Consider the following 17,911-nt stretch of genomic DNA (forward strand, 5'->3'; position numbering starts at 1 on the left):
TGAGGGTCTATATTACATTTGTTGAAGAACAAGTAAAATGACTTTTCACAGTAAAAACTTGTCCTGATTTAAATTTATAAGTTGTATTCTGAATAAGGTTCTCACAAGTTCCACAACTGAACCAGCCACACTTTTTAACTGTTGGAGCTAAGTCCACAGTTGGTAGTTTAGCGTTGGTAAGTAGTTTTCTTCAGGCTTTGGTGGTCTTTTGCATTTGATTATTTTGTATGACACAAGTGCTTTTTTCATTCGTTGGTCGTGACTCAATAATAGTACATTCTTATAAATAATCTTGTTTCTATGTTTCTTGAGTAGCGTATTGTAATTGAAGAAAGAGTTTTGGACGTATCTGAACTGTTTTGGGTTTTAATGTAATTTTCAATGTCCACTGCTTTGGCGCATTCCATTCCATTGTAAGTATGGCCTGTTTTAATTCAAAGAGTCATTTTTTTTCTGAACATCCGGACTGGAAACAATTGTTCAGATTCATTATCACCTGCCTGAATTATTTAAACTCCTGTCATTGCCCACTTGAGTTATTTTCCTAAGCTCACTTATGAATAGGTGTTTGTGTGCGTATATTTCTGTTTTTATAAGTCTACAACGGTCTTTTTAGTGTTTGATATAAAGGCGTTTTCTTTTATACCTCACCCTCACCAAATGCTAGCGCCTCATCAAATAGACATCGATCATATAGGCACTAGAGTTGATACTTATTTCTTTACTACCCACAAGGGGCTAAACAGAGAGAGAACAAACGGATTAAGTCGATTATATCGACCCAGTGCGTAACTGGTATTTATTTAATCGACCCCGAAAGGATGAAAGGCAAAGTCGACCTCGGCGGAATTTGAACTTAGAACGTAGCGGCAGACGAAATACCTATTTCTTTACTACCCACAAGGGGCTAAACACAGAGGGGACAAACAAGGACAAGCAAACAGATTAAGTCGATTATATCGACCCCAGTGCGTAACTGGTACTTATTTAATCGACCCCGAAAGGATGAAAGGCAAAGTCGACCTCGGCGGAATTTGAACTCAGAACGTAACGGCAGACGGAATACTACTAAGCATCTCGTCCGGCGTGCCAACGTTTCTGCCAGCTCACCGCCTTACTAGAGTTGATACTATCGACTAAAACCTTGAAGCCGGTGACCAAGTTAAGATATATGCGCGTGTTCGCTGCACTCAATGGCATAGATATTACTATAAATTATTAACAAAAAAAAATCAGTAACTGTTTTTTTAAATTTTATCAGACAGTAATTTAAACGAAACTAAAATTTTTACAAGACACAAAACATTTTTTCATCGCTTTATCTTTCATTGCATATGAATGTGCATTTAATCACTCATACACACACACACACATATATATATATACACACTCATATATATAAAAAGAGAGTGGGGGGAAAGAGAATGCGTAAAAATATTCAGTGCGAGACTACAGGAAATTGTACGGAGTGATCTCAAACATTAAAAATGCTCATCAAAGTGAAGGTAATTATCTAATTACATAAAATACATAACATATATGGATATTTTCTGCTATTATTATTATTCCTTTAAAACACATTCGTCTTTTATTAGTACCTTTAATATATTTGTCTGTTACTTACGTCCTTGTTTGAAAATAAAACAAACAGAATTTGTATAAATCTTCGTTTTGTTTATTTCAGACCCTCACTGGCAAAGAGGTAAATATCTTTATTTTAAAGAATATTCTCCTTTTGAAATATATTTTTTTAATTGTTAAATACCCTTTTGGGGTGTGTTTTGTATCATGTCTTTATGTTCATTCTATAAAAAAATCTATTCATTATTGACATTTAGTCTCTCTGTCTCTCCCGCTTTATCATACCATCTCCCTTCCTATCTCTCTCTCTCTCTTGGTGTATATATACATTTCATTTGGCTTATAACTATTGCGAATTTATATTTGTGGAAGATCTATCTATATAACTGAATCAACACCAAGATACTGCTGGGACTTATTTAGCCAACCCCACCCTAATGACGAAATCCACACTGACCGTAATTGGATTCCGAATTGAAAGGAAACTAAATACTACTGTATTGTAATTATTTCGGATGGGTGCTTTCTGTACCGCCTTCGTCATTAGTTAACCGGCTCGTATTCTTCTTTTTTTTTCTTTCTTTTTTTCTTTCTTCTCTTTATTCATAAGATGGAAAGTTGGCTACTATTTCTAGCGGTTCGAGAGACCTTGTAGAAAGCTCCTTTGTTACCCTAGCATGTATATAAGATGTATGAGAGAGATAAGTGAAAATGGCTGAAATAGTGATGCGCTGGAATTATCATCAAGCATTTCCTTATTTCATTCATATTAGGGATTCAGTACAGTTGCCGAATTTATTCGTACACAACCCACCTCAGCTACAAAGCGTAAAGGGGATCACATCTACACGACATTCACTAAATTAAATAAATCACCAATTTGCATAAGATTAATAAGAGTGAATTGATTAGTTTTATGGGGCGGACTGGCCGGAATAGCTGTCTTTCCACAGACGTTGGAATTTCCCCGTTTTCATCTGGTCTATTGTTTCCAAATGTGTGATACAAAAAAAAATTGGTAAATTTCCAACTTACATAGGGCAGCTATTCCGAAAGTCTCCTTTTTATGGGTACATTAGACAAAACGACACTCCTTAGAATTTTTTGTAGGTATTCGTAGATCATACACGTGTAGTGTAAATAATACTTTATCAACCATCGAGGAAGCATGTGATTATTAAGACAGATTAAGCTGATTTAATTACCATTTTATAAACAATAAAACCGCATAGTATAGAATTTTTGTAGACATTCTGTGAGATCAACATATTGTTTCTATGAGATCCTTTACGTTTTGTACAAAGGGTCGTTGTTTACTTACGTATTCGTTATATAGGACTTTCTGGTTCGAATCCCACATCGATCGGTTTTGAATTCTATCTCCCAGGCTCGATAAAACGAGAACTAGTAATATATTGCGGTAGTTAATTCAATATTTGCCTAATCGAATAAAATCAATGGTAATTCTTTTAAGGTTTTGAATAGTCATGACTAACCCGTCTGAGAAGCAGACTTACATGTGAGAATTTAATTTATATTTTAGTGGTTATGGAAATTATATATTTCGTTCAATTTGGAGACGCAAGGTGTGTGTCCTCCCCCACCCCCTTAGAATTCTTTTAAAATCTAAGAATCTACTCGATTCTGTAGATACGAAAGAAAGAATTGGGGGAAATGAGACCGCAATTAGCGTTGTATGAAATATAGGAATACTTCAGGCGGCGAGGTGGGGGTACAACCCTTTTCCTTCCCTATGAAAGTATAGGATATCTATCCAGAAACAACTTCAACTAGCATTTTTTGTTTTATATTGAAAACATCAGAACGATTGTCGAAATTTTATATATATATATATAAAAGAAGGTTTAGAGGTGATGTACAGGTATTATATATTAGAAGAAATAAGGTACTCAGAAATCTAGATGGTTTTATTATTTACAGATCTGTAACTATAAAAAAATTCAGATTTCTGAGTACCTTATTTCTTCTAATATATTTATATATGTAATTAAGGGTTTAGCAACAAGTTGCTTCACCACATACCGAAAACTTAGAAATAGCAGCCAAAAGACAGCCAATTCTTTTAACTACAAATATATATATATATATATACGCAAAAGTTTTAAACTCATTCAGGTTTGTTTCAGCCGGTAGTGGGTCAATAAGTTTATAGGAATCTAATTAATAAAAAGATCTGTTTAAAGTGAAGTTTATATATGTTGGCTTAATGTCAATTAGACCCCCTCTTTCCTCGGATTTTGTCAGCTTTCCATGAGCTTTAAAATGGCCTGCACTTGTATTGTTATCTTTGAAATTATGCTTATAATTTTATTAAAGATATATTGTAATCAGGATCGTTAATTATAACTGTCAGTATTTCCAGTAACAATACAATAGATTAGAGGTTGATTATCTTTTACAAGATTACTCAACTACTTTCCACCTCTTGACTTGCTAGAAATGATTACCAAATCCCCTTTAAAATCAATCATACTTCACTGTTACAAAATGACGCATTGTAGTTTGAAAAAAATGTAAGGCATGATGATCATGCCTGGAACACTTGTTTATATGTCAGCTCCAAGTTTGATCTATAGCCGAACAGTAACAGATAGAACTACCTGTTACACCTTCCAGCTGACACGCCATCACTTCTCTCCGATATCACATGATGTAGACTTAATGAATGAGTGAAGTTATTCTCTATTTAGTTAATGGTTCCTGTTTGAAAAAAAGGTCTTTTCATTTTTATATTTGTTTATAGTGCAATTATTGTTAGATGAGAACAATGCTAGTACATTCGTAATGGATATCTAGTATTTACTTGCATGTAAAGTGAGAAATTTAACCCAGATGTCTGGGTCAAATTGAGGTAGGATTTAAAAAGTGGAAGGATAAAATATCAGAATTTATTTATTTATTATATTGTTCTCTTGACCTGGGAGAAATTGCCATTAGATCAAACCAGATGTCTTAAATAAGGAAGGATATATTTGATAATTAGTCTCAGATACCCCTCAAAAAACTGTAAATAAAAAGATGGCCATGGCTGAAGCTTCCTCTGTGTGATGTCACAATACATAGAATGTTGCATCATTAAGTGTCCCTATCATGGAAACAGTGTCCTTCGTTTCCAATCTTCCATGAAAACATGTCTGGTCATGGGAAATATTACCTTAGTTGGAAATGGGTGAGGGTCGGCATCAGGAAAGCTATACAACTGTAGAAAATCTGCCTCAGCAAATTTTGTCCATCTCATGTGAGCATGGAAAAGTGGACATTAAAATGATGATACTAACAGGTTTGCTATAGATCAATCTTCCACAATATTTCATCATCATCATTGTTTAACGTCCGTTTTCCATGCTAGCATGGGTTGGATGGTATGACCGGGGTCTCGGAAGCCAGGAGACTGCACCAAGCTCCAGTCTGATCTGGCACAGGTGCCAGGGGAGACTGGCAATGGCCACGATCGGTTGGTGCTTTTTACATGCCACCGGCACGGAAGCCAGCCAAGGCGGCATTGGCATCAGCCATGTTCAGATGGTGCTTTTTACATGCCACCGGCATGAGTATCACAACTACAATTTTATTTTGATGTTGATGTACTTGACTCAGTAGGTCTCCTCAAGCACAGCAGGTCGCCCTACGATCCAAGGTAAGCACAGCAGGCCATCCTGCGATCCAAGGCACTTTGGATGAGCTGGGGCTTCTATGTGAAGCTGGTGCAGGAAACAGCCATGAACTCGCGTTATTTGTCGGGTCTTCGCAGTTACAGCATATCTCCAGAGGTCTCGGTTTTTCATCATTGCCTCTGTGAGGCCCAACGTTCGAAGGTCATGCTTGACCACCTCAACATGACCTTTGTTGTGTATAATCTCTTCTGTGTCATTCAGTGCTTTCAAGTCTGTCCAGTCCATTTATCAGGTCCTAGTTCACTCTTTTGATCTGTTTTGTTTTGAGCTAAATTTTTATTGCATGAAATTGTGGTTGGATTTTTATTTTGTTTCTTTTCTTTAAAGACTGTTAAATTTGTCTACATTAGATAAAATCTTTAATTCCAAGCATTAATATATTTGTCTCTCATTTTAATTTTTTTTTTCTTAGATTGAAATTGATATTGAACCAACAGATAAGGTAAGAAAAAGAAATTTGTGTTCCCTTTAAAAATATATCACGTGTGGTTGTGTGGTAAGAAGCTTGCTTCCCGACCACATGGTTTTGGATTCAGTCCCACTGTCCCACTGCATGACACCTCAGGTGAGTGTCTTCTATTATAGCACTAGTCTGCTCAAAGCCATGTGAGGGGATTTGGAAACTGAATGAAGACTGTGTGTATCCCCCACTGCTGCTTGACAACCAATGTTGGTTTGTTTACATTACAGTATTTTAGTGGTTCAGCAAAGGAGTCTGATAGAATAAGTACTAGGGTTGATTTGTTTCACTAAACCCTTCAAGGCAGTGCCCCAGCATGGCTACAGTCTTATAATTAAAACAAGTAAAAAGACAAGATACATTAGTTCCATTGTACATAAATTCCATTTTTTTTTTTTTTGGAAGTTTGCACTTTTCTTGAGGACTTGCAAAATCATCAATAAATTAACTTTCATTTTCATTCAACATTAGTATTGGTTGGATAAATCTACATTGCAAGATGTTTTTAGAAACTTGCATGTGGATGTAATTCTTTCTATAAGACATGGCTTATAAAATTCAAGCGAGGTCGTTGCCAGTACCGCCTGATGGCCCCCGTGCCACTGGCATGTAAAAGCACCCACTACTCTCTCGGAGTGGTTGGCATTAGGAAGGGCATCCAGCTGTAGAAACTCTGCCAGATCAAGACTGGCGCTTGGTGCAGCCATCTGGTTCGCCAGCCCACAATCAAACCGTCCAACCCATGCTAGCATGGAAAGCGGACGTTAAATGATGACGATGATGATGATGGCTTTAATATAAAGAGCTTCATTGGATTATTTCTAGCTGAGAGTAAAGATTAGTGGATAGCTTTAGAGGGAACCAACTAATACAGGGCACATCTTTTCTCTGTCTCTCTATCACACTTCTCTATTATATAGCTGAACTGGAGAACCTTTTATTCTAATTTAAGGTTACACTTGCCATATAATTCATTCTCTCAAAAACAAGTTTTAAAATTTTGTCATCAGCAACGGTTTTATCTTGTATCTAAAAATTTAGTTTCTCCTTTGCTGTTGATAATTCTGTAGACCAATTCTGGCATAGAAGACTCCGTGGCTTTGACTACATGGCAATGTTGGTGGAGGGCAAAGTTGATTTGGTCAAGCCTTTCTCTCATGTCATTTGATTTCTTCCTTTCTCTCTTCTTGTGGCTTTGAAGTTTTTGGTTCTGATGGTGATGGAACGCCACCACTTGGTATAGTCCCACCTGTTGATTTGATGCATGAGTGACCAACCATCCAATCAAATGGATGACTGAGTCATTGAGTTAGTGTGTGAAAATGTCTGAATATTCCTCAAATACCCATAATGTAATTTTCGAGTAGAATCAGTGTGATGTGTAACAAGGCTGGACCTTGGAATTACAGGTATGTTTTATCTTCCTGAGAAAATATTACAGCTAACATTGTTCTATTGGGTTGTCTGGAAAGTGCATGCCGATTTTTAAAGGAAAGAAAAAGGCCAATAAATACTTGCCATTACCCACGCTTTACCAGGTGCTAATGAATGGCGGATTTTAATAGGTTGAGGCTTTCTGCCAATTCTCGGGTTGTGCAATGGTGGGTTATTCTCAATTAATGACTTGATTTGGTCATCATCTGTAGTGGATGGTCTGCCTGATCGCTCTTTATCACTAAGGCTACAATCTCCAGCTCAGAACCTTGCGAACCACTTCCATACAGTTCTTTTGGATAAAGAAACATCACCGTAAACTGTGCATATTTCTTTGGTTGCTTGTGAGGCATTTTTCCCTTTATGGAAAAAGAAAAGCATCAAGTGCCGAAAATGAACTTTCTTATCTTCCATTTTAAAGGGTTGCAGAATTAACACAGGTTATAGGAACATAAACCTTCCATGAAAAGATAGCTTAAACTGTGCTCTAAATGGAGGTGTAGTCAAATCCTATTTTATGGACTCAACCATGTTCTAAAATAAATTGAAAGGTAATCTGCTATAAATTGGCATGAACTTTCCAGACAACCCAATACATCATCATCGTCATACATCTGTTTTCCATGCTGGCATGGGTTGGATGGTTTGATAGGAGCCTGTTCAGGCTCCAGTTGTCTGTTTTGGCATTCTTCCTATTGCTAGATGCCCTTCCTAATGCCAACCACTTCACAATGTGTTGAATGCTTTTTTCATGCTACTGGCACAGGTGCATTTTATGTGGCACATTTTTATCTTTTACTTGTTAGTCATTGGACTGTGGCCATACTAGGGCACCACTTTGAAGGGTCTAGTCAGACAAACTGACTTCAGTATTTATTTGTTTTTTAATCCTTCAGTGTTTAAACTGGTCATATTAGGCCCAAATATTTTACTTGTTTTATGTTCAAACTGGCCGGACTTGGCCTCTTGTACCTACCTTGCAATGTCAGTCTAAAAATAAACAATCAAATCCCCAAAATCTTAAAGCTATGAGATTACGCATGATTATACAGTGTGAATAAATAAGCAGAACACCTGACTAAAAGAATAATCTGAATGCTAAAGGGTTAAAGTGTGCTACTTGTTCTATCAGTCTCTTTTGCTGAACCACTGGGTTACGGTGACATAAACAAACCAACACCTGTTATCAAGCAGTTATGGGTCACAAATGCAAAAGACATATGCACACAAACACCTCAAAAGTAAATAGACACCATTATTTTTGAAAGGCTTATTTCCAGGGCATGTAAAAAGCACCCACTACACTCTCAGAGTGGTTGGCGTTAGGAAGGGCATCCAGCTGTAGAAACTCTGCCAAATCAAGATTGGAGCCTGGTGCTGCCATCTGGCTTGGAAGGCAGACGTTAAACGATGATGATGAAAGTAGTGTCATTTGATGTCTTTAAATACTTCGTCTGATATTTAGTAGACATACTTTATGCGGTTTCTAATGGTTTAACTTCTTTGGACATTCTACTGATGGGTAGGGTCCATACAAATAAAACAGTATAATGAAGGGTATCTGTTTATTTTTGAGAGATGTGTGTGTATATATAATGATCATTAAATGATGATATATGTATTGTAGGCTTCTACATGGCTTGTCTACCAAATTCACTCACAAAACATTGCTCAGCTCAGAACTATTGTGGAAGACACTTACTCAAGGTGTCATGCTGTGGGACTGAACTCAAAACCACGTGGTTGCAAATTAAGCTCATTAACCACACAACCATGCCTGCACTATACATTGTAATTGTTATACACATTGTTTTATGAATATAGATTTTTGTTGTCATTTGTAAATCCTGAATAAATTTTTCTTTACGTTAATATGTCATGTCAGTTTCATAAATTTATTATCAAAAGTAGTTTCTCTATTAACATGCGAAGATCCGACAAATAACGTGAGTTCATAGCTGTTTCCTGCACCAGCATCACATAGAAGCCCCAGCCCATCCAAAGTGTCTTGGATCACAGGATGGCCTGCTGTGCTTACCTTAGGTCATAGGGCGACCTGCTGCGCTTGAGGAGACCTAGTGAGTCAAGTTCATCAACATCAAAAGTCAAATGGAAATTGTAGTTGTGATACCTGTGCCGGTGGCATGTAAAAAGCACCAACTGATCGTGGCCATTGCCAACCCCCCCTTGGCACCTGTGCTGGTGGCACATAAAAAGCACCCACTACACTCACGAAGTGGTTGGCGTTAGGAAGGGTATCCAGCTGTAGAAACACTGCCAGATCAGGCTGGAGCCTGGTGCAGCCTCCTGGCTTCCCAGACCCCGATCGAACCGTCCAACCCATGCTAGCATCGAAAACGGACGTTAAATGATGATGTGTTGTGCAAGCATCTTTTACATGTGCATTCATGCATTTCTAATAAGTTTACTGAACGCACTGTAAGGAATACTTTATGCTGGATGCAGAATGCAGGAATATTGGTGCAAGAGACTGTTGACTGAGTCAGATTTAACTGTCTGATTACCCCCACCCTACCCAAGTTGTTTAGTTCCAGTTTTTTTATGGCATTCGCACAAGTAAGAGATTAATCTAAATAGTTTGTCAGTTTCTCTGATAACATTCCTTTATGATCTAGTACCTATTCTTAGCATGTAGGTGATCTGAGATGTGTAAAATTTAAGTTTAACTCTAACATTTAATCCTTTGGTATTTAATCCGGCACAAATATTCTACCTTATTACAGTGATGTACTTGCATAGCAAGTGACCTGATCTGAGATCGTGTGCTGGAACGAAAACAATTGCAGCGTGGAAGGTGTTTATAAGCAATTTAAACACACAAAATCCATTGGAGTCACTTCAACATTTAAATTTAACGTGTCGAAATATTTTCGCCGCTTTGAGACCGTGACCTGTTCACTGACGAAATTCCGTGCTGCAGCATGGAATTTTGTCAGTGAACAGGTCACGGTCTCAAAGCGGCGAAAATATTTTAGCAAATTAAATTTAAATGTTGAAGTGAATCTAACGGATTTTGTATGTTTCTTAAATGGCTTATAAATTTTCTACCTTTTTTTTTAATGTTAAAACTGACCACTCTAAAAATCCAGAAAACACACCATTGAAATTTTGAAGCTACAAACTAATGTGATTAATTCAAAGCAGTGTGAATATGCATCACATTTGACAAATCTGAATGCTAAACTTTTAAACCATCCATGCCTAGTACAAAAATTCTTCCTGTTTTATGTTGAAACGAACCAGATCCAGCCTCTCATGAATACCCTACATCCTCATTGTACAAATAAAAAAGATCATATCTTTAAGGTACAAGATACTGCCTGATTACTTCAACAGACTTCTTACAGTGAAATTAAATTTGAGAACTCTGAATTGATAGTTTTAATAGACTGTAAACACGACAATTTCACTTCTGCAATCTGAAATGGGCTGTAATTTATCCCACAATTCACTTTCAATGTTTGCAGAACAGAACCAGAACTATCACTGGAGATGATTGCCCAGTCTGTCACACATTTTGCCTATTAGAGAATTTAAGCTCAACATTGCAATCTAACAGGTGTGATAATAGGTTCTACCATTAGTCTAGAGACATTTACCTCTGAGGTCAACAGATGATGATATAAAACTTCTTAATATATAGGAGAGGGTGTAATTGTCCTTGGGGTAGTTGTCATCAGGGGGAATTGTCCTAGTGGGGTGTGTGTACTGCTTAATCACATGATTTGAGGTTTGGTCCTACTGCAAGGTATCTTCGACTCTGCGTCTGTGTTTGTCTCAGTATCGTATGAATATTGTAAATGAATGTGATTCATTTCCAATTTTCTGCAGAAACATGCCTGGCCATGAGGAAATATTATCTTGTTAGTAAACAAATAAATGTTTGGCAACAAGAAGGGCATCCAGCTGTAGAAAATTTGCTTCAATAAACTCCATCCAACCCGTGCAAGCATTTAAAAGAGGACGGTAAAATGATGAAGATAAAGAGTAGCTATTGGTGCGCTTTTTAAGTTCCTCATGAGAAAGGCATTATTATGCTGTTTCTTTGTGGAAGATACAGTCGAGTACTGTACTGCCTTAGCACATTTTAGCAATCAGATTACTGTCAAATCATCATCATCGTTTAACGTCCACTTACCATGCTAGCATGGGTTGGACGATTTGACTGAGGACTGGCGAACCAGATGGCTGCACCAGGCTCCAATTTGATCTGGCAGAGTTTCTACAGCTGGATGCCCTTCCTAATGCCAACCACTCTGACAGTGTAGTGGGTGCTTTTACGTCCCACCGGCACGAAATTCAAATGTTTATTCATTTGTATTTCTAAAAATTGATTATCAATTTTGTGGCTTTGAGATTTTGAGGATGTAATTGTTTTTTAGATTAACATTGTAGGGTTGGTGTGAGAGGCTGGATCTAGCTAGCTTCAACATAAAACAAGTAGAATATTTGGGCCAGATATGGCCGGTTTAACCCTTTTGTTACTGTATTTATTTTGAGATGCTCTGTATTTCTTTCAATTCTTTTAAATATAACAAAGAATTTAGTAAAGTAACTTAGTTATCATTCAGCTAGTGTTAGGAACATAAATTGTGACTAAGGTTTGGTGGTATATTTTAATGCAAAACTTATGAAAACAAGATATTTGTACTACAGAGCCAGAGCCGGGTTGGTAACAAAAGGGTTAAATGCTTATGGGTCAAGTGTTGAGTTTCTTCCCTCTAGATTTAGAGCTCGAGTACAACTGACATGTACTTTGATTTTTACGCCATCTTTGTAGTTGGTAAAAATAAACTCAAGTCATATACTGCAGATAACTTGGTCTCCTATACCCCTACCATTACAAACTTCTACCCTTGTGCTAATGTAAGAAACCATTGATATATAGTATTGCAGAATGTATTTATATAAAAAAAAAAAAAAGATGTTTATTTGTATAATTCTTGTATTTTTCCAGGTTGAAAGAATAAAAGAACGAGTTGAAGAAAAAGAAGGCATTCCCCCACCCCAACAACGGCTTATTTTCAGCGGCAAACAGATGTAATATTACTTTCTTCTGAATTTATGTTAACTGTTCTGTTTTTAGGATATGAATGCAACTATTCACAGAAAACTAGTGTTGGTGTTTCTCAGTAAATCTTAATGTGTAAAAGTGAGCGGAGGAGTGGCTGTGTGGTAAGTAGCTTGCTAACCAACCACATGGTTCCGGGTTCAGTCCCACTGCGTGGCACCCTGGGCAAGCGTCTTCTGCTATAGCCCCGGGCCAACCAATGCCTTGTGAGTGGATTTGGTAGACGGAAACTGAAAGAAGCCTGTCATATATATGTATGTGTGTATATATATATATATATATATATATATATATATATATTATATATATATATATATATATATATATATATATATATATGTATGTGTGTGTATATGTTTGTATGTCTGTGTTTGTGCCTCTAGCATTGCTTGACAACCGATGCTGGTGTGTTTACATCCCCGTCACTTAGCGGTTCAGCAAAAGAGACCGATAGAATAAGTACTGGGCTTACAAAGAATAAGTCCCGGGGTCGATTTGCTTGACTAAAGGCGGTGCTCCAGCATGGCCGCAGTCAAATGACTGAAACAAGTAAAAGAGTGTATGTAATGCAATGTATGTATGTATGTACCATATTTTATGGCATATTAAGCAGTACCCTAATTTCAGCAGCGCATCGTCAGGAAAATAAGTTTTTAGTGTATTAACCCTTTAGCATTCAGATTATTCTGTCAAATGTAATGCTTACTTATTCATGTTCTTCTGTGTTTTTCGTGGTTGGTTTTAGAATGACATTGTGAGGGAGGTGTGAGAGGTATGATCTGACTAGTCTGAACGCAAAGCAGATAGAATATTTGGGCTGGATATGGCCAGTTTAAATGCTAAAGGGTTGAAATATGTAACACAGTGATTCTCAACCATTTTTTACCTGTGGACCCTTTGATTACTATTTTACTCTGATGGATCCCCATAACCATTTGACATTTAAAAGCAAGTTTTATAGACACTTTTTTTCAAAATTCCTATTTTGTTTTTCACCTGTTCGTTTGTGTAGGTATATTATGGCACTCACTAAGAGAACATGTTTCCAGTAACTGGAAACTTGTTGAAAAGTGTAAACCAAGTTGTTTTTTGCAGTAAATACATCTAAGGCAAAATTTTTTCATTAACCCCTAAAATAGTACCATGGATCCCATTTGAGAATCACTGAGCTAATATTTAAAGCACTCTTGCATATATGGGGTGAATTTATCTTTTGCAACTTTTTTGAAAAAAAAATGTGTCTCGTGTCATCAAACATGGTATATATGTTCCACGGTTTGGGACCAAGATAGTTGAAATTTTGTATGGAGGTATGTCTTACTAAGGCGGAGAGCTGGCAGAATCGTTAGCATGTCGGGCGAAATGCGTAGCCATTACGTTTTGAGTTCAAATTCCACCGGGGTCGACTTTGCCTTTCATCCTTTCGGAGTCGATAAATTAAGTACCAGTTACGCACTGGGGTCGGTGCAATCGACTTAATCCGTTTGTCTGTCCTTGTTTGTCCTCTCTGTGTTTAGCCCCTTGTGGGTAGTAAAGAAATAGGTATGTCTTACTAAGGGGAGGCTCTTAGGCTTTATGACTTTTAGGTTATGTATAATGTGCAATATATATATATTGCACATTTTTATGGCAATTACTTTGAACCATTCATCTGAAGATTGTCGGTATCCTTTTAAAGCAATTTATATGCAACATGTAAAAGGCCCCCCATTGCACTCTTAGAGTGGTTGGCTTTAGGAATGGCATCCAGCCATAGAAACCAAGTCAAATCAGATTTTGTGCAAGAAAGACAGTGATACACATAAGTGACAATGCAATGTGATTAGATGGTGTGTATGTTTGGTGAAAGAAGTACTGGGAATTGGTGATTTAGGAGTACCTGGACATTACTACCTTGTACCCTAGGACTTGTAGGTCCTGTTACCCAGTGTGTATGGTGTATAAGTGACTGACATCACCACATTTCCCCTGACTAGTCCATTGCAGGGTTACTCGTAGTTAAGTGGACTGGAGCAATGTGAAATGTAGTGTTTTAATTAAGAACACAATATACCGCTCAGTCATAATCATCATCATTTTAACGTCTGCTCTCCATGCTAGTATAGGTTACACGGTTTGATGTGGAGCTGGCTAGCAGGGAGCTGTCCAGACTCCAGCTGTCTGTTGTGACATGGTTTCTACAGCTTGATGCCCTTCCTAAAGCCAACCACTTAAGTGTGTACTGGGTGCTTATTACATGTCACTTATGTAGCACCCGGGTGCTTTTAAGGTAGTACCAGTACCTGAAAGGGAAGACAGTGATTCTACTTGGGAATCAAAACCATAATTTTGCAGCTGTGAGTGCAACACCCTAACCACTAAGCCATGTGCCTTCACTTCGTGGTATGTACAGAACTTAAAATATAATTATTTATTTTGTTGGTTCTAGGAATATTTGGTCTCGTTGAGATCACAGGACCAAGATACTCTATTGTAGCCAGGTGGAGGCTATACAGTGGATCAATAGCAATTGAATCTCCCTCAAATCTTAAAAAAGAAAAGGGACACATTGAATAAGATAGATGTAGATACTGTCTGAAAAAAGAATAAACAGTAGGTAAAAAGCACCGACTTCGTGCTGGTGGCACATAAAAAGCACCCACTACACTCTCAGAGTGGTTAGCATCCATCTGGTTCGTCAAACCTCAGTCAAAATCGTCCGACCCTTGCTAGCATGGAAAGCGGACGTTAAACGATGATGAATGATTGTGGTTAAAACATTTTTCAAGAAAGATTTACTTTTATCGGGGCTCATCAGGAGATTAACCCTTTAGTGTTCGCATTATTCTACCAAAATTAATCCTTTTTCATCCAAATTGTTTTGAACTAATTATGCATTAATCTTGTAGCTATGAGATTTTGATGAGGTAGCTGTTAATTTTTGAAACGATATTGTAGGGTTGGTGTGAGAGACCAGATCTGGCCAGTTTGACCATAAAACAGGCAGAATACTTTTGGCCAGATGTGGCCGGTTTAAATGCTAAAGGGTTAAAAAGAGCAATACCAGATATAAAAACATGATGGATGGATGAAAGATTAGATTAATAAATTGTGCTTACTTAATCCAATTCTTTATTTTCTTTTACTTTTTTTAATTACAGGAATGATGAAAAAACTGCATTTGATTACAAGGTGACTGGTGGATCAGTTCTCCATTTGGTATTGGCATTAAGAGGTGGTCGCCATACATTAATTTGATTAACAAAATGCATTCTTATTAATGGACTGATAATATTTGAAATTATGGACAATTCCTGTCCATGGTTTCATCATGTTTTCTTTTTCTCCCTCCCAATGTCTTTTTTTTTTTTTGTATAAAACTTGAAAAAAAAAAACAAATCAGAAAAATTTAAGGTATTTTGCTTTATGACTTCTTAGTTAACAAATAAAAGTAAATTAATGAATATTTTGATTTGGTTTCATTATTCACCATCTAAAATATTCATTTGGTATTTTGCATTGACTACATTTACTTCACATGAATTCCTTTTGATTCCTGTGGAGCATAGAACATCAGCAAGACATATCCATCTGTCTTGATGTTTGGCAAGAAGAAAACTGAAACCAAGCAGTGCAGAGACGCACAGAGAGTACATTGAAGTCAACCAGGCTGTGATATGGAGTGTAAAGCAGAACAAGAGAAACTATGTTGAGTCTTGCTCAAGAGGTGGAAGAAGTGGTGGTCTAGAAAAATCTGAATGAACTCTACATCATCATCAAGAGATCTACTTCCTTCCCAGTTGAAGACAAGGCTAGAAACCTTCTTACAAACCAGCAAGAACAGTTGGAGAGATTGAGGAAACATTTTGAAGAGCTTCTAAAACAGTAGTTCTCATCCAGGGTCCTAAGATTTTTTTTTTTAGTAGTATTTTAAGAGTTGATGGAAAAATTTTGCTTTCTTGCAACAAACAACTGTTTCTTTCTCTTACATTTTACATAGTTCAAACTACACAAGTGAGTGTGCGATGAACAAAATAGGAATTTTGAAAGAAGTACCTATAGAACTAGTTTTTAAACATTGAATGGTTAAGAGGGCCCACTAGAATAAAATAGTCCATAGATAAAAGAAAAAAATGGTTGAGTACCACTTTTAAAAAAAACTATCAATCATCTAGACCAGTGGTTTTCAACCAGGGTTCCGCAAGAAGTTACAAAACTGCTAAAATCGGCAGTAATTTTTATTCTCCTGTGCAGATGTGTGCATAAGACTATTAAATTATTGCACAGGGGTTCCTTGAGCCAGTGGAATGCTTCCTTGGGGTGCCGCTCCAGGAAAAATGTTGAAAAGCACTGATCTCGACAGACATCCAGCAGAAACTCTCTGAATATCAGCATGGAGACTCCATCACTAGGTGACATTCAGAAAGCAATCCTCAAAATGAGAAATGGGGAAAGCATCAGGCCCAGCTGAAGCATTGAAAGCGGAAGTAGATTTGTTGGTTGAAGCCTTCTACTACCTATTCAAAATTTGGGATTCTGCATTGAATATCAGAGAAAAATTACTTGGTTATAATTTATAGTTAAATAAAATTAACTTGTAATAATGTGGTTTATAAGTGAGCTAAAAAAGTGGCCAGGTTGTTAACCCTTCCAATAGCAACACACTTCTGTCTGTTCATATTAAAGTGTTTGTATTTAAATTAAATCTCATAACATGAATTGCATTGTGAAATTTCATTTGGTCAACACCAGCGTATGCCAGAATTAAATATACTTAACAAAATCCCTCCAAAGTCTCAATTTGGAAATAATCATCCCCACTTTTTCCAAGGTAAATATAGAGATAGGATGATTACCGCTGGAACATCTTTTGATTGCAGATGGAAAATGAACGTTAAATGATGATGATGATTTTAGAAATTTTATCAAAACTTAAAGATTGTAATGAAAAGTAAAAAAAGATTCTCTTTTTGCAACGATATTTCAAGTTGAATCAAGGATCATTCATTCGTTATTGGAGCTGATTTGTACTTAACTAAGCATTATGTTCATCATATTGCTGCTTCGTGCCAACAAGAGAACTTCTATATAATCCAGGCCTGGCCAACTCAAATTACATTGTGGGCCACTTTAATCACAATTGAAAGCATTTTGCTTTCTCATGCTATTATTACAATAATGAATGGATGATCCTTGATTCAACATGAAATATCATTGCAAAAACAGTATTATCTTTCTTTTTTACTTTTCATTACAATCTTTAGGTTTTGATATCATTTCTAAAATCATCATCATCGTTTAATGTCTGTTTTCCATGCTGGCATGGGTTGGACAGTTCAACTGGGGTCTGGGAAGCCAGGAGGCTGCACCAGGCTCCAATCTGATATGGCAGTGTTTCTACAGTTGGATGCTCTTCCTGACGACAACCACTCTGAGAGTGTAGTGGGTGCTTTTTATGTGCCACTGGCACAGAGGCCAGAGGGGGCTGGCATTGGCGTTTGGGTGGTACTTTTTACGTGCCACCAGCGGGAGCCAGTCAAGGCGGCACTGGCATTGGCCATGTTCAGATGGTGTTTTTTACATGCCATTGGCATGGAGAACCAGATGGGATGCCCGCATCAGTCACAACTACAACTTCCATTTGATTGTGGTTTGATTTGATTTTGATGA

At 37.1% G+C, this 17,911-nt stretch overlaps 1 protein-coding gene and 1 long non-coding RNA gene across 2 annotated transcripts; both read left to right on the forward strand.

The window, feature by feature from the left end:
• Window positions 1–1,392: 1,392 nt before the first annotated feature.
• LOC115221530 (NEDD8) lies at window positions 1,393–15,678 on the forward strand. The gene is made up of 5 exons (XM_029791732.2): window positions 1,393–1,505; window positions 1,685–1,702; window positions 5,689–5,718; window positions 12,149–12,231; window positions 15,403–15,678. The coding sequence occupies exons 1-5, from the start codon at window positions 1,488–1,490 to the stop codon at window positions 15,497–15,499; spliced, it is 246 nt and encodes an 81-aa protein (XP_029647592.1). The 5' UTR covers window positions 1,393–1,487; the 3' UTR covers window positions 15,500–15,678.
• On the forward strand, window positions 11,187–12,139 carry LOC118767000. Its single transcript, XR_005002921.1, has 3 exons — window positions 11,187–11,295; window positions 11,612–11,658; window positions 11,874–12,139. It is a non-coding gene; the product is annotated as an uncharacterized LOC118767000 (long non-coding RNA).
• Window positions 15,679–17,911: the final 2,233 nt, after the last annotated feature.

The sequence above is a fragment of the Octopus sinensis genome, linkage group LG18, assembly GCF_006345805.1.
Source record: "Octopus sinensis linkage group LG18, ASM634580v1, whole genome shotgun sequence".
Classification (NCBI taxonomy): Eukaryota; Metazoa; Mollusca; class Cephalopoda; order Octopoda; family Octopodidae; genus Octopus; species Octopus sinensis.